At 37.2% G+C, this 24,035-nt stretch overlaps 1 protein-coding gene across 1 annotated transcript in view; it reads left to right on the plus strand.

Moving 5' to 3' along the window:
• The window catches only part of LOC133629991 (myosin-9-like), a 385,153-nt gene that overhangs the window by 162,921 nt on the left and 198,197 nt on the right, over window positions 1-24,035 (plus strand). The window contains exon 5 of the mRNA XM_062021171.1: window positions 7,369-7,527. Within this exon, the coding sequence (XP_061877155.1) occupies window positions 7,369-7,527 (159 nt within the window). The remainder of the gene's footprint in view (window positions 1-7,368; window positions 7,528-24,035) is intronic.

Consider the following 24,035-nt stretch of genomic DNA (forward strand, 5'->3'; position numbering starts at 1 on the left):
GTTTGATACGTGGGTGCATGCCATACAAATTAATAGTCTACTGTATTATTCATTACGGCGGGTTAGGGAAGACTGCTAATACAATAGAAGTTGGAGGCAGGCCTCGCCGGCATTAAGGGAGGTGCAGAAGCTTGATAAAAATAAAGAAAAACATATTTTCAAACCTGTTTAAGGTACCATAGGGCGCACCGGATTATAAGGCGCACTGCCAATGAATGGTGTATTGTATTATAATTGTTCATATATTAGGCGCACCGGATTATAGGGCGTATTTACGGAGCCCCTAAGGACATGGAGGAAAAAAATGTTTTCAAATGTTTTATTTTATTTTTATTTTTTAGACATGTGTCTCGTGCGCACGAGATACATGTCTAAAAAAAAAAAAAAAAATTAAAACAATTTATTTTTTATTGTTTTATAACTTTATAAAAAGTTTCTTTTGCGCACAAGAAAGTTTCCTATGCGCACGAGATAGTTTCTCGTGCGCACGGGATACATGTCTAAAAAAAATATTTTTTTAATTCCCCCATGTCCCTTTAGGTATGCATTAAAGGAGTCATATTATTATTTTTATTTTTTAATGGAAAACACTTCCTTGTGGTCTACATAACATGTAATAGTATTTTTTTGGTCAAAATGTTGCATAGATTATGCTTTACAGATCATCTTCAAGCCGCTTTCTGATAGTCGCTTCCGGCGCTCTTATTTACGTGGCTCACCTTCGACTGCGTCTTCTCCCCATCATCTTTGTTGTAGTGGTGTAGCGTGCAAGGACGGGAGTGGAAGAAGTGTCTAAAGATGGAGCTAACTGTTTTAATGACATTCAGACTTTACTTAAATCAATAACGGAGCAGCATCTCCTCATCCGGAAACAACAACACAAAAAATGTGTCCCGTGAAAAACCATCCCACCGGAACTGTAATAAATAAAGATCCTTGGGTGAATAATGTAAATTCACAACACCGGTATGTTTTAGCGCTTTCATGGCGAGTTTACTGACAGATACAAGTAAGAACTTTACACTACTTAATATTAGAAATGGCAACAGCGCAGGATGAATGTCACATAACAAGAAGATGGAGAAAAAGAAGAAGCTAATAGACCAGGGCGTCTGTGCATTTTTTCAGGATTTATGCAGATCCCAAATACAGATCAGCAGGTACTCGGAAAAGTTGCTTTTGCATAATATTGTGAAACAAAACGCCAGATAATATGTCTTACCTTATACACACACCATAATAATACACGTATGTTGAATTATTTAACCAAAAAGTTGAGTTATGATAACTTAATGTTGGGTTATTCCCAACCAAACTATTGGGTTGAATTATTTAACCCAAACGTTGAGTTATGCTAGCTCAATGCTGGTTGATTCATAACTCAACTATTGGGTTGAATTTATTTAACACAAAAGCCGAGTTATGCTCATTACAATGTTGGGTTATTCCAAACCCAACTATTGTGTTGCGCAATTTAACGCTCCTTGACCCAATAGTTGGTTAAAAATGATAAATGTTACTGCTGGTTTGTCCTACTCCTTCCCAACTACTGATCAAAATTATATTTACTCCATTAAATAATACTCAAAAGCAAGATATGAGTGACATTTTTTTACAAGAATTTCCGTAGTTCAATACAGAATGCTCAAATATTTTCATGTACATAAGATGTGTGATTGTAAATTATGTTAAAGGCCTACTGAAACCCACTACTACCGACCACGCATTGCAACACATGCCAATACGGCCGCGTTAACTTATAATGTGCAATTTTAAATTTCCCGCCAGACTTCCGGTAAAAACGTCCTATATATGATGACGTATGCGCGTGACGTCAACGGTTGATACGGAAGTATTCGGACCCATTGAATCCAATACAAAAAAGCTCTGTTTTCATCCCAAAATTCCACAGTATTCTGGACATCTGTGTTGGTGAATCTTTTGCAATTTGTTTAATGAACAATGGAGACTGCAAAGAAGAAAGCTGTAGGTGCAATCGGTGTATTAGCGGCAGACTACAGAAACACAACCAGGAGGACTTTGAGGATAGCAGACGCGCTATCCGAATGACCTCACCTTGACTTCCTCCGTCTCCGGGCCGCCAACCGCATCGGTGATCGGGTGAAGTCCTTCGTCGTACCGTTGATCGCTGGAACGCAGGTGAGCACGGGTCGTGATGAGCCGATGAGAGCTGACGTAGGTGCAGAGCTAATGTTTTTAGCATAGCTCTGTTGAGGTTCCCTAGCTAAGTTAGCTTCAATGGCGTCGTTAGCAACAGCATTGCTAAGCTTCGCCAAGCTGGAAAGCATTAACCGTGTATTTACATGTCCAGAGTTTGGTAGTATTGTTGATCTTCTGTCTATCCTTCCAGTCAGGGACTTTTTTGTTTTGTTTGTATATGCAGTAAAGCCCGATGCTATCACGTTAGCTCAGTAGCTAAAGAGCTTCACCGATGTATTGTCGTGGAAATAAAAGTCACTGTGAATGTCCATTTCGCATTCTCGACTCTCATTTTCAAGAGGATATACTATCCGGTGTGGTTTAAAATACAAATCCATGATCCACAATAGAAAAAGGAGAGAGTGTGGAATCCAATGAACCCTTGTACCTAAGTTACGGTCAGAGCGAAAAAAGATACGTTCTGCACTGCACGCTAGTCCTTCACTTTCACGTTCCTCATCCACAAATCTTTCATCCTCGCACAAATTAATGGGGTAATCGTCGCTTCCTCGGTCCGTATCTCTCTCGCTGCTGGTGTAAATAATAGGAAAATGTGAGCAGTCCTTCCTCTGGTGTCGTCACGCTACTTCCGGTAGGGGCAAGGCTTTTTTTTTATCAGAGACCAAAAGTTGCGAACTTTATCGTCGTTGTTCTATACTAAATCCTTTCAGCAAAAATATGGCAATATCGTAAAATGATCAAGTATGACACATAGAATGGATCTGCTATCCCGTTTAAATTAAAACATTTCATTTCAGTAGGCCTTTAATGAAATTAATCCTTAATACAATTCCCTTCAAGAAAAAAGTACCTTTTTAATTTGAAAAAAAAGCCTTTTACCCAAAAATGCGTTACTCATTGAAAAACAATCCAAAAACGGTTCATATTTTTGAAAACCCAGAAATTTAGTTAAAATAATACCCCTATAACCCAAGAAATGGATTGCTCTTCATAAAAATAACTCAACCCAACACTTGCAACTCATGAATTGGGTTATCAAAATAACCCAGCATTTTTTTGTGTGTAATAGAAGGCACTCAAACATAAAGTAAGGCTCCACTTATAGCTCAATGCTAATTTGCTGACATTTCCATATACATGGCGATTTCAACACCTCCAAATTTGGTAGTGGACCGATCCAAAAGTCGAAAATCACAAGGGAAAACATTGACAATACAAAGGAGGAAACACAGGAGCAGAGAGCTTCTACACTCAGCAGCCCTTAGAGCAGCTACAACACTTGCAAATGGGACTCAGAAGTGTAAGAAAACAATAAATTATATATCATACATGTATTACAATCACAGCTGGTGTGTAAACGGTACAATACTTACAGTATAAACTAGGGCTGGGCCAATAAAACAATATCAATATATATGGCGATAGACACATACTCGATATCAATATAAAATGTGTTCGATAAAATATTTGTTAAATATATTTATACTTTTTGGTCGAAAGAAACCCACAATTATGAAACGGGGCATTTCATGAAGTCACTCACGCTTTGGGAACTCAGCAAACAGGAAACATGAAGTGTCACTGAGCCATGGTAGAGACACGCTACCAACCAATCAGTTAACGGTATCAACTACCAATTTTGGTTGCACCGTCTGTCTGTCTCGCTGTGGATTCACTGCATGGAATAAGAAGAGAAACTGTAATATATTGATACACCAACTCAATAACAGAAACTCATCTTTAGTTGTGTTGGTTTTTTTTTTTTTTTTTTTTTTTTTTTTTAATGTCCTGCCCAGCTTCTCGGGCAAATCATATAGCAGATGTAGATGCCCATATCGGCTGTTCAGATTTACTTTACAAAAGAGAAGTGTAGGATACTTCTCTTGTTGCCTTACTTGTATTTTGACTTTATTAAATGTATTTATATTATCATTATCATAGTTGTGTTGGTTTTAATGCAGACAGTGCGGTAACTTTCAAAGTGTCGGTTTCATAAGTAGCTTCCCAAACTAGTCTGTGTAGTGTTCAATAGCTTATACACTACTGACATCTAGTGTCTCAAACCTGCATACCTTCAAATACTACTACTTTAAAAATGTTATTACCTTGGCTAGTGACCATCCTCACTGGCTACCAGACACCATCTTCACTGATAAATAGCACCCTTGGTAAGTTGAAAATGAATTTATTGGCAGTTTTAAATAAGTCATAAAAAGTATATAAAAGTATAAACTTTTTATGGTGCAACAAAAACTAGATTCAGCTTCATGGCAAAGACTACTTCCTGACAAGACAACACACCGTAGCCTATCTTAAGTCTTGGAATTGCAACTGCATGCAAATTATACTATATACTGTGTAGGGTTGTATGGTTTACTGGTATTAGTATAGTACCGCAATACTAATGAATCATAATCAGTACTATACCGCCTCTGAAAAGTACCAGTCCGCCGCGCCCCTGTCGTTGTCACGTCGTATCATTGCTGGTTTACGAACAGACGAGCATGTTTGGTAGCGCACAATCCCGGAGTACTGACAAACAGACAATGTGTGTAGGCAGAAAAGGGAGAACGGACACATTTTGGCGATAAAGGAGAAGTTATAACACTGAAACGCCCACCGGAAAAGATGCTTTAAGACATGGCTAGCTAGCTAGCGGCAAAAGTCCCGCCCCAGTCTGCAGTGTTTTAGCTACTTCTAAATCACTAATCCTGGTCTCCATGGCGACAAATAAAGTAAGTTTCTTACAAGTATCATCCCTGCAGGTCGAGGAATAGCTAAACATGCTTTACTACACACCGTAGCTCACCAGCGTCACAATGTAAACAAACGGCATTGGTGGATCTACACCTAACATCCACTGTAATGATACCAAGTACAGGCGCGTATCAAGTCGATACTACTATGATTATGTCGATATTTTTTGGCATCACAACATCTTCTTTTGTTTTTTTAAAATGTATATTATGTTAATAAACTCAGGAAATATGTCCCTGGACACATGAGGACTTTGAATATGACCAATGTATGATCCTGTAACAACTTGGTATCAGATTGATACCCAAATTCGTGGTATCATCCAAAACTAATGTAAAGTATCAAACAACAGAAGAATAAGTGATTATTACATTTTAACAGGAATGTAGATAATAGTGCTGTGAATCTTTGGGTGTCCCACGATTCGATTCAATATCGATTCTTGGGGTCACGATTCGATTCAAAATCGATTTTTTTTTTTCAATTCAACACGATTCTCGATTCAAAAACAATTTTTTCCCGATTCGAAACGATTCTCTCTTCATTAAATACATAGGATTTCAGCAGGATCTACCCCAGTCTGCTGACATGCAAGCAGAGTAGTATATTTTTGTAAAAACCTTTTATAATTGTAAAGGACAATGTTTTATCAACTGATTGCAATAATGTAAATTTTTTTGAACTATTAAATTAACCAAAAATATGACTTATTTTATCTTTGTGAATATATTGGACACGGTGTGTTGTCAAGCTTATGAGATGCGATGCAAGTGTAAGCCACTGTGACACTATTGTTCTTTTTTTTAATTTTTATAAATGTCTAATGATAATGTCAATGAGGGATTTTTAATCACTGCTATGTTGAAATTGTAACTAATATTGATACTGTTGTTGATAATATTCATTTTTGTTGCACTACTTTTGGTTTGTTCTGTGTCGTGTTTGTGTCTCCTCTCAATTGCTCTGTTTATTGCAGTTCTGAGTGTTGCTGGGTCGGGTTTGGTTTTGGAATTGGATTGCATTGTTATGGTATTGCTGTGTATTGTTTTGTTGGATTGATTAATAAAAAAATAAAAAAATAAATAAAAATTGATTTTTTAAAAATGAGAATCGATTTTGAATCACACAACGTGAGAATCACGATTCGAATTTGAATCGATTTTTTCCCACACTCCTAGTAGATAACATGTTAAAAGACAAAGTATGCAGATATTAACAGTAAATGAACAAGTAGATTAATAATTCATGTTCTACCACTTGTCCGTAATAATGTTCACAAAATAATAGAATGATAAATGACACAATATGTTACTGCATATGTCAGCAAATTAATTAGGAGCCTTTGTTTGTTTACTTACTACTAAAAGACAAGTTGTCTAGTATGTTCAATTGGCAACTGTACACTGTAAAAAAAAAATTCTGTAAAAAAACGGTCATCTACTGGCAGCTACGGCTGCCAAACGAAAACCATACAATTAAAGTAAAACATTGTAAACCAAATAATGATCAAAAACACTATAATTACAGGAATTTTCATGAAACGTTTTACGGAAAAATATCCTATTTGAAAGTAATTTAAGAAAACAGAAAATGCTATGTATAATTAATTTGGTATTTTTCTTTGAAAAAAATAGAAATATACATAGTTTGTCATTACTGGCATATTACTTAAAATAACAGGCGGATTGTTTATTTACAGATAATGTCTTAAATTCTACAGTTTTATAAACTATTTAAAAAAAATAGAAAAATTACAGTAGAAATTTAGAGTAAATTAACCATAAAAATAGGATTTTTTTTTACAGTGTACCCATCCCTAATGTCATCATTTCAACAGGCAGACAGACTGCTGATGAAATAATAAAATTATTTTAGTCACATAAGAGAATATGATTATTTATCACTCATCACGCACAAACTGATAAACATCACATTAAAGAACTGTTGTTTTCCATAGGCCAGAGTTAATGAAATCCAATTGTTTTTCTTGTCTGATGGAAAGTCAAATGGGGGAAGAAGAAAAAAAATGGCTCCGCAAATCTTGTCCTAAAGTTTCAGAGTTTCACTTAAGCAAGCACTTCAACTTTATGATTTGTTGACTTGCACTTTTATTAGTCCAGAGTCAAAGCAGAAACTGTTGGGTTCCTTGGCCGGACACAATGCTTTTATGATGCTACTTTTCACTGCTATGGCGACGCAGCCGTGGCAAGCATGCCTAAATGATACTTTCATGTCGCTCCTCTCGTAGCTGCAACGGTTCCGCGCCTCATTGTGTGCCTCACCTCGTTGGGATCACGCTCTCCGCAAGGGCTGGCTGGCTGGCTGCCGGCTCCTCTCTGAGCGTTTGGAAAGGCTTCAAAAGCGTACACGGGTTGACGAGAGCGAACATATTCTGCTGCTGCCTTTCTTTATCTGTTTGCTGCCCCTCAGTTGCAGACAGTGAGCGACGTTAGCGCGGCCCTGGATCGCGCCAACGTCAGTCTGCATGCGGAGAGGAAGCAGATCCAGGATCAGTCTGATCACGCGAGCAAAGAGGCGGAGCGTCTGCAGCAGGAACTCACCTGTGTGCGCTGCAATGCTGAGAAGAAGGTAATTGCTTTTGTTCAAACACTAAAACAACCATTGACACCTCATTGTTAAAGTTAAAGTTAACTTTAGGTGTGGTGAAATTACCCTCTGCATTTGACCCATCCCCTTGTTCCATCCCCTGGGAGGTGAGGGGAGCAGTGAGCAGCAGCGGTGGCCACGCTCGGGAATCATTTTGGTGAAATAACCCCCAGTTCCGACCCTTGTGGCAGGGAGGTAACGGGTCCCATTTTTATAGTCTTTGGTATGACTCGGCCGGGGTTTGAACTCACGACCTACTGATCTCAGGGCGGACACTCTAACCACAAGGCCACTGAGCAGGTTAATATTGTTATTGATACACTGTAAGCACTCAGAGTATGCATATGTTGACTCCTACAGTCGCCGGGTGCTTGCTCTACAAAAACAAATGGGCTCTGGGGTCACTATTTATGGTAAGGGTGTCCAGGTACAATCTTTTCATTTCCCATATGAATCCAGTTACGATATCAGCACAAATCATACATACCTTATTTTACGGACCATAGGGCGCACCGGATTATAAGGCACACTTCTGATGGTCTGCTTTTGATAATGTTTCATATATTAGGCACACCGGATTATAGGGTGCATTAAAGGAATCATATTATTACGATTTTTTTCTAAATGTAAAACACTTCCTTGTGGTCCACATAACATGTAATGGTGGTTCTTTGGTCAAAATGTTGCATAGATTATGTTTTACAGATCATCTTCAAGCCGCTTTCTGACAGTCTCTTCCGGATGCGCCGTTTTGTGGGCGGTCTTATTTACGTGGCTCACCTTCGGCAGCGTCTTCTCCCCGTCATCTTTGTTGTAGCGGTGTAGCGTGCAAGGACGGGGGTGGAATAAGTGTCAAAAGATGGAGTTAACTGTTTTAATGACATTCAGACTTTACTTCAATCAATAACGGAGCAGCATCTCCTCATCCGGAAACAACAACACCAGAAATGTGACCTGTAAAAAAAACGTCTGAGCGGAACTCTAATAACTAAAGTTCCTTGGGTGAATAATGTAAACTCACTACACCGGTATGTTTTAGCGCTTTCATGGCAAGTTTACTGACAGATATAAGTAAGAACTTTACACTACTTTACATTAGAAATGGCAACAGCGGAGGATGAATGTCCCACAACAAGAAGATATAGTAAAAGAAGAAGCTTATGAACCACGACGTCGGCGCGGACGCGCGCAATTTTTCAGGGTTTACGCAGATCCCAAATGCAGATCAGCAGGTACCGGAAAGTAAGAAAAGTTGTTTTTGCATAATATTGCGAAACAAAACGCCAGATAATATGTCTTACCTTATACATACACCATAATAATACTTGTATGTTTAATCCTTCAAGCAGTGCGGCTTCATAGCTTACCAAAGTTGTACTAAAACATTTTGATAGATTTTTGAGCGCCGTGTGTAATGTTCTATATTTTCAATAGAACATTTAAAATGTTGATGTTGTTTACTTGAGTCATATTGCCATCGTAGTGGCAATATACACTTATCTCTTATGTTTGACTGCCATTTACTGGTCACACCATGAACCAAATTAAAATACCTTTGAGGTGGGTAAGCTCAACCAAACTTATTCCTTACATTAGGCCAGTGGTTCTTAACCTGTGTGCCGAACCCCTGAGGCCGACACACCGAACCCCTAGGGTTCGATCGAACCCAGGTTAAGAACCACTGCATTAGGCGCACTGTCGAGTTTTGAGAAAAAAATAATATTTTTAGTGTGCCTTATTGTCCGTAAAATACGGTACTTTTATTATGTGGAATGTTAGAAAAACATTCGTTTTTTTTGTCATTAAATACATTTTTACCTACACTTTGCCTGCTGTATCTGCATCCTGGGGTCACGAACAACAACACACAACACCAGAATGTAGCATGTGTTTCTGTAAATAAATGCAACGATGATTATTTGATACTGGTTAATATTTACAAATGTTTTAGACTGCAATGATTATTGTTTAATTAAGGACACTACATAAAGGTGTATGTCAAGCCTGAATGCTAATACAGTATGTGCTTAGATGTTGTGTAGCTGCGAGCTCCTAGAAGTCTATAGACACCCATGTTTACCTTTTGTAAATGACTTCACTAAAATACAAGAGAATGAGGACATTTAGATGTTAACTGTCAAGATTGGCTCAAGTTAACACACTGCAAGACTGTTTGTATCAGAGATTTCACATGCAAGCTGATATTAGAGTGTCCGCCCTGAGATCGGTAGGTTGTGAGTTCAAACCCCGGCCGAGTCACACCAAAGACTATAAAAATGGGACCCATTACCTCCCTGCTTGGCACTCAGCATCAAGGGTTGGAATTGGGGGTTAAATCACCAAAAATGATTCCTGGGCGCGGCCACCGCTGCTGCTCACTGCTCCCCTCACCTCCTAGGGGGTGATCAAGGGTGATGGGTCAAATGCAGAGAATAATTTCGCCACACCTAGTGTGTGTGTGTGTGACAATCGTTGGTACTTTAACTTTTTAACTTTATATAATCCCATACTTGTTTTTCCTCTGCTGATATTGCACCGATAGCAATATCGGATCGGGGCACCCCTACTGATTAGCGGCAGGTTAGAAAACATTGGCATCAGCAGCTGTGGCTGTACACTACCTCTTTTAAAATGTTTTTACTTAGCTGTTGTGTGTCGTTTAATATCCTCGCTAATAAATGACAACATAGTCTTTGAAAGCTGCATTTGCTTTGCACTTTCTCAAGCACTTTGTATCATTATTCAAGCAAAACAATGAAGTTATTATACTTTATATATCACAATAATAATTATCTCCCCAGGTATGGCATGCTTCCAATTAACGCAACATTCTTTTTTTATTTTTTTTATTTATTTTTTTTAAAATTTTATTTCGAACATGTAGACAAAACAAAAACAAACAAATTTTGCAAAAAACAACAAAAAAGCCATTCAAGAATGAATAACAAAAACAATAATAATAATAATAATATTAGTAATAATAAAAAGCAAAAAGAAACAAGAAATGAAAATAAACATTAATGTAAACATATTCTCTTTAGGTACAGGTAAATAAAATATAATGAACTAATAATTAGAGCATAGACAGGAGGACACAGTTAGGGAGTGAACTGTCTCATGGTATAACAACTTCCATTGCAAATGAGAGAAAGTCCAACTTCTTACAGGATTCAGATGAAATGTAATATTCACTTTAATGTAATGCATTGTCTTTTGGCACAATGGAGCTGATAAGAGGGTCACACAGGTGCGGCGATTCATTTAAATATTCAATTTTCTAATGTAATGCTGACGGACATTGTCTATTTCCGACAATGGAGTTCATAATAAGGTTTTAGATAATGGCTTACTTTAGAGCTGAACTGAAAAAAAGGCACTTAGTTAATAATAGACAAGATTCGGGATTGTTCTGCCAAAATTAGATTTGACCAAAGGAAAAGAAACATGTTCTTACGCTTCAGTGCCTTTTTGACCTTTTCATTTTCAGCCCTTTGTGGAAAAGTAGAAAAATATATGCTAGTGATGTATATTGACTTTCAACCTTGTGTTAGAATTGCGCTCTAACCGGTGTGTTTTCACATCTATTACTTCTGTCTTTGGTGCATGTACATATAAGTGGTGTACATTTGTGCAAAGTATGATGTGTCCTCCATGTTTAGATTGTTAGCCTTCAGTCCCAGGATCCAGTTTCTTCTCCACATATGGTTCTTCTTAATGCGCACGACTGCTGGTTCTCTGATCTCTCCGTCACACGTCAACACATGAACAGACGTCCGTTCCATTTGTTTGTAGACGGCGGTAATAATAGGGAGGGATTTTGTTGTAGGAATTCAGTTCCCACAATTCTAGTCAACACAAAAGTTATTTTTTGGATAATGTAGTCAGCAAAGGATTTGTAACATCGTGATTCATCCTTAATCCGTCACATTAAGTCAATCATCATCAAGCGTGTGGTTACAATGTAGTCTATAGTTACTTCTTTAATGAGATTACATGTTACTCAGGGCCAGCCCGAGGCTTTTTTGTGCATAAAAGACAAAACCAACAAAAATGCAGCTGATGCACGTTTAACATTATATTTAAAGAAATAACGTATTAATATTTTACAAGTTTTGTAAATATTTCTATTTATTATGAGTAACCACTTTCTAACAATAAAAAAAATACATTGACAACTACATTTCATTTCAATACAATACTTTTTAACAGTCATGTGTTTATATTCCAGAAAATGTCCAAAGTAGCCTTGTCCCGATACCAATATTTTGGTACCGGTACCAAAATGTATTTTGATACTTTTTGGTACTTTTCTAAATAAAGGGCACCACAAAAAATGGCATTATTGGCTTTATTTTAACTAAAAATCTTACGATACATCAATTATATGTTTCTTAATGCAAGTTTGTCCTTAAATAAAATAGTGAACATACAAGACAACTTGTCTTTTATTAGTAAGAAAGCAAACAAAGGCTCCTAATTAGTCTAGTGTCATTTATCATTCTATTACAGTATATTGTCAACATTATTAAGGACAAGTGGTAGAAAATTGATTATTAATCTACTTGTTCATTTACTGTTAATATCTGCTTACTTTCTCTTTTAACATGTTCTATCTACACTTCTGTTAAAATGTAATAATCACTTATTATTCTATTGTTTGATACTTTACATTAGTTTTGGATGATACCACACATTTGGGTATCAGTCCGGTACCAAGTAGTTACAGGATCATACATTGGTCATATTCAAAGTCCTCATGTGTCCAGGGACATATTTCCTGAGTTTATAAACATAATATAAACTTAAAAAAACAAAAATAGATTTTGTGATGCCAAAAAATATTGATGTAGTCATAGTAGTATCGACTAGATACGCTATTGTACTTGGTATCATTGCAGGGGGGGTGGAGGACCGGTACTTTTTAGAGGCGGTATAGTACCGAATATGATTCATTAGTATCGTGCTACTATACCAATACTGGTATACCGTACAACCCTAGTCCAAAGTTGATAAAAAATGGGTTTGCATTCAAAAGTGCTCTGTCGCTTAAGTATTTATTTAAAAAGTATACAAAACACGATAAATGGGCAAAAACTATGAAAAAACAAATGGTCTTTAGACATTATATCTCTAGGGAAATCGTTTTGTTTAAAAATCAACTTAAATAGTACGGTCCTTTTAGAAACACGGCCAAAAATCTGCCACCATGACGGCGTGCAAAGCCAAGCTAAATTAGCACTTATCCCAAAAGGCTTTAGAATGGACTTGGCCACGATGCCGCCAAACCAAACTAAACCTATTACATCGGACATGTTGACTCACCGCTGAATACAAGTTTAGCAGAAACTAAGTACAATGGTATTCATGAGGTAATTTAGTCCACGTAAGTAGAACAAGCAAAACACCTGCAGAGCATGACGACCACGATAATGATCAGCGACAGAAGTCGCCATAATCCTGTGGTTTTAGCCCTAGAAAACTGCATAGAGCAGGGGTCCCCAAACTACGGCCCCCCAGCATCCAAAATCCGGCCCACGGGAAGTCCCAAGTAAAAAAAAAAGTGTTTTTAATTTTTTAATTTTTTTTTATTTTTTATTTTTTAATCTTTCCTTTCTAATCCATTTTCTACCGCTTGTTACTCTTGGTGTCTCCTAGCCGCTCAGGCAAATCATATTGTCTAAAAAGGAATTTTCCCATCGATAACGTGACAATGTTAAATGTTGATGAACATCAATGTTAATTGATGCTAAATGACAAAACGGATTATAAAGACAATGTCTATATACATATATACATGTTTATATTTATATATATATATATATATATATATATATATATATATATATATATCTATATATATATATATATATATATATATATATATATATATAGATATATATATATATATATATATATATATATATATATACATCTATATATATATATATATATATATATATATGTATGTATATATATATATACAGTATATACAGCCTGGCCCCCGGCCAAATTTTTTTAACCCAATGCGGCCCCCGAGTCAACAAGTTTGGGGACCCCTGGCATAGAGTGTTTATGCCAGGGGCCGGCCCTGATGTTGATGCAACAATATGCAACAATAACTGGAAGAACGGCGTACACAAGGAGTAAGATAATGCTTTGCCCCCAAAATGGTCACAGCCAAGAGATGTGCATGTCTTTGTAGGCCTATTTTAAAATATTTAATCATAAATAAATATATGTTACTCACAATAGTTTACAAAAGTAAATATGCCCCCTCACATTGTAGTAACCATTTTCTACTTCATATCTTCTCAAGGGACAGTACTATTTGGAGTAGTCTGTGTACAGCGTATGTAGGTTCTGGGGGTGCATGAGTGCTGCCAGCACTGGGGAGTTGTGGTTCAGCAAGCGAAATGTGCTTGTTTTCTACCAATTACAGTGCAGTATTTTGTACAAAGCTTGTGATTGCTCAGTTCTGTGAGTTTGCAGTGGTGTATAGCAATCAGTGGTTGATGAATGCAATTGAAAATGTTACATTTTAGTGAGAGTTTTAGAGTTAGCAAGACTCCATGTATAAAGCAGGTGAATTGAGAATATCCCCTGGATTCCAAATTGTTGACATGAATTTGATTTATGGTTGCAAACCGGACGTACAATTGCATTTGATGCATTCCAAAATCATGCTATACAGACTGGTTTACATACAGTGGAATCTTGATTTAATCTTGAACAGGGTTCGTGAAAATAAAAGTTTGTATAGTGAAGAAAAGTTCTACATAAGAGACAATGTAAATATGAACAATGGGTTCCAGCCATGACACAAGTCCATATTTTAGTAAAGGTTTGTACACTTTGATCACAACATAAAAATGTACATTACTGTAAATAAAAAATATATAACAAGGGGGTGATAGATCAACGTTGTATTTCATAACAAAGTCAACACAACAACAACAACTAGCTGAACTGTCCTGATTTGCAGCCACCCCTGCCAACACACACACACTGCCACTAGCCCTGTGGTGCACTCAGTTTGGGAAAAAAAAACAAAAAAAAAACTCTCCAACAATAACAGCCAGGTTGCGACAATAGGAAAAAAAAATGTAAATCCACTTTACCTTCTCAGTTAAATTTTCTTGGCATGCAGCGGTAGAGAGGGGGCGTTGGGAGTGTCGACAACACCGAGAGCAATCAGCCCGGCCACAAATGATGTGCTGCTGGGCCCAAAATGGCTGCGCTCCAGACACGTAATGAAAGACTGAGACAAGATTCATACACCAAAGCATAAATATATCGAGATTCCACTGTGATTTTTGAGTTTGAGTTTGAGTTTGAGTTTATTTCAAACATGCAAGCATACAACATGATACATCACAATTTCCAGTTTCTCTTTTCAACATGTTCGAAAAGGAGTAGGAAGAAGCAGAGTTTATTTAATCCTACCCCTTTTCTTTACATAATAGTTGCAAAACTTTTTGTTCACTTCCTGTTCACAATTTTTTCACAATAAACTCCATAAGTAAACACAATAAAAATAAATAAATAAATAATAGTAAGAATTTAATAATAATAATTGGTGAAGTAAGTCATATTTCATATGATGAGATAAGTAAGATTACTTTAAGAATGAATGAATGGATGGATGAAATAAATTGAGAATGTTTGTCATGGTTCTTCTTCTTTGTACTTTGTAAACACTTTAAGTTTGAAGAGTTTCTTGAAGTGGATCATATTAGTACATTGTTTGATTGCTTTGCTTAATCCATTCCATAATTTAATTCCACATACTGATATACTGAAGGTCTTAAGTGTTGTACATGCAAAAAAATGTTTTAAATTACGTTTTTCTCTAAGATTATATGTCTCCTCTTTTTTTGAGAAGAATTGTTGTATATTCTTGGGTAGCAGGTTATAGTTTGCTTTGTGCATAATTTTAGCTGTTTGCAAATTCACTATGTCGTGGAATTTCAGTATTTTTGATTCAATAAATAAAGGGTTTGTATGTTCTCTATATCCAACATTATGTATTATTCTAACTGATCTTTTTTGTAACACCGTTAATGAATGAAGTGTACTTTTGTAATTATTTCCCCATATTTCTACACAGTAGCTCAGATATGGTAACACTAGTGATCAGTAGAGAATATGAAGGGATTTTTGGTCTAGAACATGTTTTGCTTTATTCATTATTGACGTGTTTCTTGCAACTTTATGTTGTATATTTTTTACGTGAGATTTCCAGTTCAATTTATCATCAATCATTATACATAGACATTTGGTTTAATTTACTCTTTCAATATGTATTCCGTCTATTTGTATTTGTGTTTGACTTTCTCTTCTACTGTTACCAAATAGCATTATTTTAGTTTTACTAAGATTCAACGATAGTCTGTTTTTGTCAAACCATCTTTTTAATTTGTTAATTTCTTCTTTTATTATTTGTATTATCTCCTGTGTGTTCTCTCCTGAACAAAACACTGTTGTATCATCCGCAAATAATACTAACTTTAAATCTTTTGTAACTTTACAAATGTCATTTATATAGAGATTGAATAATTGAGGTCCTAGTATTGATCCCTGAGGTACACCACAGGATATATTTAGCGTTGTAGACGTGTGTTCGCCTAGCTTCACGTATTGTTTCCTGTTCGTTAGATAACTTCTTATCCAGTTTAAGACTAACCCTCTGATGCCATATCGTTCTAGTTTTTTGATTAAAATATTGTGATTAATTGTGTCAAATGCTTTAGTTAGATCCATAAAAACCGCTGCCGCACATTTTTTACTATCTATTGCATTGGTAATTTCTTCTGTAATTTCAATTAAAGCCATTGAAGTTGAAACATTAGCTCTGTATCCATATTGGTTCTCTTCGAGTATTCTATTTTTATTTATGAAACTTTCTAATCTGTTATTGAACAGTTTTTCAATGATTTTAGAAAATTGTGGAAGTAGAGAAACAGGTCTATAATTTGTAAATTGATTTTTGTCTCCAGTCTTATAAATTGGTGCAACTTTAGCTATTTTCATTTTGTTTGGAAATGTACCTGTTTGAAATGATAGGTTACTAATATACATTAATGGTCCTGAGATCTCTTCAATAACCTTTTTTATCGTTTCCATATCAATTCCGTTACAATCAGTTGAAGTCTTAGATTTACATTTTTTTGCGATTGTAACTATTTCCTCCTGTGTCACATTACTGAGGAACATGGAGTTGGGATTTCGCTCTATGGTATCATTATAGTCCTCAATTGGAACTGGGTCTGAAGTCCTTTCTTCCAATTTTGGTCCAATATTTACAAAATAATTATTGAAGGTTTCAACTACTTCCTTTATGTTGTAATTTTTTTATTTTCATCTAAGAAGTATTGAGGGTAGTCCCTCTTAGTTCCATTTTTAATAATGCTATTGAGGATGCCCCATGTTGCTCTCATATTATTTTTGTTCCTGTCCAATAATTCACTGTAATATTCTTTTCTACATGATCGTAGTATGTCTGTTAACTTGTTTTTATACTTTTTGTACTTAATTTCTGCCTCTATAGTTCTTTGTGCTATAAATTTTCTATATAGTGTATTCTTCTTCTTACAAGCATTTGTTAATCCTTTTGTCTTCCATGGTTGATTATTCTTTCTCTGCTTGTTACTGAGTTGTATCCATGGACAATGATAGTCATAAAGTATTATGAACTTGTTTAAGAAATGTTCATATGCTTCATCAACCTCTTTTTCATTATACACATTGTCCCAATCTTGCTTTTGTAGCTCAATTTTGAAGGCAGTCATCCTCTTCTCTGTGCATAGTCTCCGAAATGTCCTTTTGTCTTCCATGTTCTTCTTGTAGTTTCCATCATATATTGTAAAAACTGGCAGATGATCACTAACGTCGGTTATAAGTAGACCACTTGTAGTGTTATTATCAAAATCATTGGTAAAAATATTATCAATAAGCGTGGCACAGTGTCCTGTGATTCTGCTTGGCTTTGTGATTTTAGGATATAGACTGATGCTGTACATTGTATCAATGAAGTCATCAATAGACTTTTGCTTGTTGGGGTTTAATAAGTCAATATTAAAGTCACCACATAAAAACATTATTCTTTGACCATTGTCCATGTAAGTTGCCTTGATCCATTCTTCAAATGTTTCTATACTTGACTTAGGTGATCTATATATACAACTGATGAATATGTTTTTGCTTTTTTCCTGACATATTTCAATGGTTATACATTCTAAGATATTATCTATAGCAAATGACATGTTTTTTACCACTTTGTAGTTCAGGGGCCGTACTTATCAAGCTTCTTAGAGTGCCATTTTACACTTAAGTCCTGAGAATTTGCGAAATTTAGTCCTACTCTCAAACTTAAGAATAAAAGCTTTTTATCAACGTTCTTAAGTCTAAGAATCACTCCTACTCTCCACGATATTTAAGAGACCTTCAGAGGTGTCTTAAGTGGTTAGGACAGGGGTCGGCAACCTTTACCACTCAAAGAGCCATTTTGGCAAGTTTCACAAATTAAAGAAAGTAATGGGAGCCACAAAAAAAAAATTAAAATTTAAAATGAAAAACACCGCATACAAAGCTTAAATGCTTTGTGCTATGTTAACCAGGGGTCTCCGACACACGCACCGGCACGCACTTTAATGTGGAAATTTGATGCTAGTGCAGCCCGCGAGTTTTGAATGAATGGCGCTTGATAGCGTCATGCTTGCCAACCCTCTCATTTTTCCCGGGAGACTCCCGAATATCAGAGCGTGATGACACTGCATTTGGCGCCCTCTACAGTCTGCCCTAACAGTGTACCTGCTCGACCACACGTAGAATGCAGTTTCAGCTTGCTCACGTAAGTGACAGCAAGGCGTACTAACTCAGCAGCCACACATCTTACACTGACGGTATCAATACCCAGAATCCCATGCAGCCCTAACTCTTCCGCTCAACCAACGCACGGAGAGGGGGGGGGGGGGGGGGGTTGATGTGTGGGGGGATTTGGTGGTAGCGGGGGTGTATAATGTAGACCGGAAGAGTTAGGGCTGCATGGGATTCTGGGTAATGGTTGTGTTGTGTTTATGTTGTGTTACGGTGGGATGTTCTCCAGAAATGTGTTTTCCATTCTTTTTTGGTGTGGGTTCACAGTGTGGCGCATATTTGTAACATAACAATGTTAAAGTTGTTTGATACGGCTACCGTCAGTGTAAGCTGTGTGGCTGATGAGTAAGTATGCTTTGCTGTCTCCTGTGTGTGCAAGTAATAACAACATGCAACATGTGGCTGGACTGGCACACTGTATGTAAATGCTATAGAGGACAATTACTGCAGTGCAATTAGGGCACGCCCTTTATTTAGTAATTAGAGTGTAAATAGGATTATTTTTTTCCCTGGGAGTAATCTATGAGAGACACTGAGATCCATAAATCTCCTGGGAAAATCGAGGGGGTCGGCATGTATGTAGCTGAGCCGCATCAGAGTGGTCAAGGAGCCGCATGCGGCTCCGGAGCCGCGGGTTGCCGACCCCTAGGTTAGGAGTTGCCAGCAGGGGATGGCACTGAGGCGAGAGAGACGTGCGCGAACGTTCAGGGAACGGAACAATGTTTTTTTTTTTTTGATGACGAGCAGCTGATCAAACGGTATCGTTTAGACAGAGCGGATATTATTTTTGTCACAGATTTAATACTTTTCGATTCCTTGTTGATTTCTGCATGTGTCTGCAGTGGGCTAGTATATATAGAGCCACCCACACCAGTTTCAAATTAGTTGCCTAATTAATGAATTGGAAAGAAAATGTTATGACAGTAGCGTATGTGTGTGGCCGTGAGGTGAGTGACGTCAGTGAGTGTGTGGGCGATAGAAGAGAGGGAGCGGTAGCGTGAGTGCCGGCGGGGACTAGTTTGTTTTGTATTATTTTGTAGTTTATTGTCAAAATATACACTCCCATTGTCCACTTAAATATTTCCAAGATATTTCTTTATTCTTAGACAACGGATTCCCTTCCGTGATTGGTCATTTCTATGGACACAGAAATGACGTCACCTAAAATTCCATTTACGGCACATAGTAATGTCGTAATTCAGCTCTGAGTGTGACACTTAAGATTCAGTCCTACACTTCGCTGAAAGTGTGAGTAAGACGCTTGATAACTAACTTTTAAGTGCAGCTTTCAGCGAATAATTTATTTACTCTTAAGTCAACTCTTAGCAGACTTCTTAGGAGTAATTCTAAGAAGCTTGATAAGTACGGCCCCAGGTTCTTCATCACGTACACAGCTACTCCTCCTCCATTTTTGTTGGTTCTGTTGATGTAGTTTAGCTCATATCCCTCCAGATCAAAATCTATTCCTTTTTTATCATCATCAATCCATGTTTCTGTGACAGCAATCACTTTGAAGGGTTCGTCGATGTGTTCCAAAAAGTTCTTAATGTTGTTGTAATTTGCATACAAGCTTCTACTATTAAAATGAATAATTGACAATTTGTTATCACATTCAATGTTGCTATTATATTATTATATATTATATTATATTTTTAGACATATTATTAGTATTTAATGCACACATTCTATTTCAATTACAGCAAAAGTTTTCATCCACAATTAAGAATAAATGACAGTGGAAAATATCATTTATTTGATTTCAAGTTATGGAAAAAGGTGGAGAAATACTTTGTTTCTCACACTGCCTAACTTTATTAAATTGTTCAAATAAATTATTACTTTAATAAATGTGTCAAATTCTTCCTGTTGGCTATAAGGAAGTTCCTAATTATTATCGTCGTCAATTCTTCCCAGTCAATGCCATTCTAGTGTTGTAACGATACCAATATTTTGGTACCGGTATCGGTACTAAAATATTTTCGGTACTTTTGTAAACAAAGGGGACCACAAAAAATTGCATTATTGGCTTTATTTTAACAAAAAATCTTAGGGTACATTAAACATATGTTTATTATTGCAGTTAAGTCCTTAAATAAAATAGTGAACATACAAGACAACTTGTCTTTTAGTAGTAAGTAAGCAAACAAAGGCTCCTAATTAGTCTGCATATGCAGTAACATATTGTGGCATTTATCATTCTATTATTTTGTCAACATTATTAAGGACAAGTGGAAGACAATTAATTATTAATCTACTTGTTCATTTACTGTTAATATCGGCTTACTTTCTCTTTTAACATGTTCTATCTACACTTCTGTTAAAATGTAATAATCACTTACTCTTCTCTTGTTTGATACTTTACATTAGTTTTGGATAATACCACAAATTTGACTATCAATCCGATACCAAGTAGTTACAGGATCATTCATTGGTCATATTCAAAGTCCTCATGTGTCCAGGGACATATTTCCTGAGTTTATAAACATAATATATATATTTTTTTAAACAAAAGAAGATGTTGTGATGCCAAAAAATATCGACATCATCATAGTAGTATCGACTAGATACGTGTCTGTACTTGATATCATTACAGTGGATGTCAGGTGTTGATCCACCAATGGCGTTTTGTTTACATTTTGATGCTGTGAGCTACGGTGTGTAGTGAAGCATGTTTAGCCATTCCTCGTCCTGCAGGGATGATACTTGTAAGAAACTCACTTTATTTGTCGCCATGGAGACCAGGATTAGTGATTTAGAAGTAGCTAAAACACTGCCGACGGCGGATGGACGTTAGCCGCTAGCTAGCTAGCCATGTCTTAAAGCACCTCTTTCTGAGGGCGTTTCAGTGTTATAACTTCACCTTTATCTTTAGTTTTTAAGCCAATTTGCGTCCATTCTCCCTTTTCTGTCTACACACTGTGTCTGCTTGTAAGTACTCCGTGATTGTGTGCCGCCAAACATGCTCGTCTGATCGTAAACCAGCAATGACACGACGTAACTTCGACACGGGCTTGGGGGGGTGCAAGACCGATACGTTTCAAAGACGGTATCGTACCGAAAATGATTCATTAGTATCGCGGTACTATACTAATACCGGTATACCGTACAACCCTATGCCATTCATCCATCCATCCATCCATCCATTTTCTACCGTCTCTGGGGGTGCTGGAGCCTATCTCAGCTGCATTCGGGCAGAAGGCGTGGTACACCCTGGACAAGTCGCCACCTCATCGCAGGTCCAACACAGATAGACAGACAACATTCATACTCACATTCACACACTAGGGCCAATTTAGTGTTGCCAATCAACCTATCCCCAGGTGCATGTCTTTGGAGGTGTGAGGAAGCCGGAGTACCCGGAGGGAACCCACGCAGTCACGGGGAGAACATGCAGACTCCACACAGAAAGATCCAGAGCCCGGGATTGAACTCAGGACCTTCGTATTGTGAGGCACATGCACTAACCCCTTTACCATTGTGCTGCCTCTATGCCATACCTGGGCAAATTAAGGCCCGGGGGCCACATGCGGCCCGTTGAGCTTTTCAATCTGGCCCGCCGGACATTCCCAAATAAGTTTTTTTAGATTTTTAAGATGGAAAGTGTAGCTGCCATTATGATGTGCAGTGATGTTTTCTAATGACCGTAAGTCTTCAACTATACAAAATATTTCAATGCTTGGAATCTGCACTTATGGATGATATACTAGTTACTATGGTAATCTAATTAGTTGCTATGGTCATCTAATTAGTTACTATGGTCATCTAATTAGTTACTATGGTAATCTAATTAGTTGCCATGGTCATCTAATTAGTTACTATGGTCACCTATTTAGTTACTATGGTCATCTCATTAGTTAATCTGGTAATCTAACTAGTTATTATGGTAATCTACGTCACATCAGCTCAGACGAGGCACCGAGCAGTGTGGGCGGGAAGTGTTTCCACAGACGCGGAAGGAGATTTTCACAACAAAGTTCTAAAGCTTAGTGATCAATAGAATAGAACAGAAAGTACTTTATTGATCCCTGGGGGAAATTCAGCAAATATCAGATGTATCAGATTTAAGTTGGGTTTATTTTGTACCCTTCGCGTTCATATTTCACTGTTTGTTGCATTTTTGTTGCGTTTCACTTGATTGTAAAATATGTCGATCGAAAGGGGGTGTGGCGTTCATATGTTGTCAATATTCAGTGTTTTTTATCGTTCATAGAAAAATGTAAAATTCCATTAAGTTTTTTAAGGCGGTCTGTCATAACGTTCTTAGCATTTAATCAGACATTATTGTGAGGTTTTGTATTAGTGTTCCTAAAAATAGATATACCGGCCCCCAGACACATTTTTTTCTCTAAATTTGGCCCCCGAGCCAAAATAATTGCCCAGGCCTGCTCTATGCCATTCGAATTAAAATTATGCTTAGGAAAATCATATCCACATCTTTGAATATTTCCCAACAGTATGAGCAACAATGGTGCCGTTTGTGGCTCATATGACTTTACTAATTGCTAATAATTGTGAGCATGCAATCTACTTTTTCCAGGAAGTAGACTGTTTGATATGATCATGTGTTATTTTGGACAAAGTCAAAAGTGATGGCGAGACTGAGAGGAAGTAGAACGTAATAAGCCCCATTGTGAAAGTTTTGTTCAGGTCTTCAAGGCTGAACCAGAACTCACATTCTTTAGAAAAGCTTAATGATTCTTCTCTCTCTTACGACTCCCCTGATTTTTCTCGTTGCTCATTTCTTTTTCTTCCTTGCCACTTTTTTCCCCTTTCATCCCCTCCCCGTCACCACCAGCACCCCCAACTGTACAAATATTATTACACCCCCTCCTGTCGTCCTTTTTTTTTTTTTACTTTCCTTTCTTTATCTTGTCATAGCCTGTCAGTGGGGATTCTGTCTGTGCAGAGTGTTGTGTGCGCGCGTATGCTTGCAAACACATTGAGACCGCGATACACTTAAGAGCTCATTGATTTAAAAATACCTTCGATATCGGCGGTCCCCTCCCGCCGATTCGTTCCGGAGCTTATCATGCAACGTAGACATCCGCACACACAGATATGCATATAAAGCAAAAAGCTCTTACTCTAAAGTTTCTCCTTAAACTTTGTGATTGACCTAGTTAGCGTGTCATTTTGACAAGGTGTCTGTTTTGACACAACGCTCTCTGGTGTTTATCAACATCCATTCTGCCTATCACACGCTCACATTGGGAATTGGCGCACGCACACACGCTCGCATAGATGAAATGAAGCACCAGAATTCAAGTTTTTGTCAGGAATGGGATGGCGCACATTGTGTTTATGATGTGGAGGTGAAATGGTGCTGGAACTGTGATTACACCGGTCATTGTTTTTAATTCATGGTGCGCTTTATTAAATACGACCTGGGATTCTGTGTTTTTGTCGAAAGTAAATGATATAATAAATGGGTTATACTTGTATAGCGCTTTTCTACCTTCAAGGTACTCAAAGCACTTTGACAGTATTTCCACATTCACCCATTCACGCACACATTCACACACTGATGGCGGGAGCTGCCATGTAAGGCGCTAACCAGCAGCCATCAGGAGCAAGGGTGAAGTGTCTTGCCCAAGGACACAACGGACGTGACTAGG

This window comes from Entelurus aequoreus, linkage group LG15, assembly GCF_033978785.1.
Source record: "Entelurus aequoreus isolate RoL-2023_Sb linkage group LG15, RoL_Eaeq_v1.1, whole genome shotgun sequence".
Taxonomy (NCBI): domain Eukaryota; kingdom Metazoa; phylum Chordata; class Actinopteri; order Syngnathiformes; family Syngnathidae; genus Entelurus; species Entelurus aequoreus.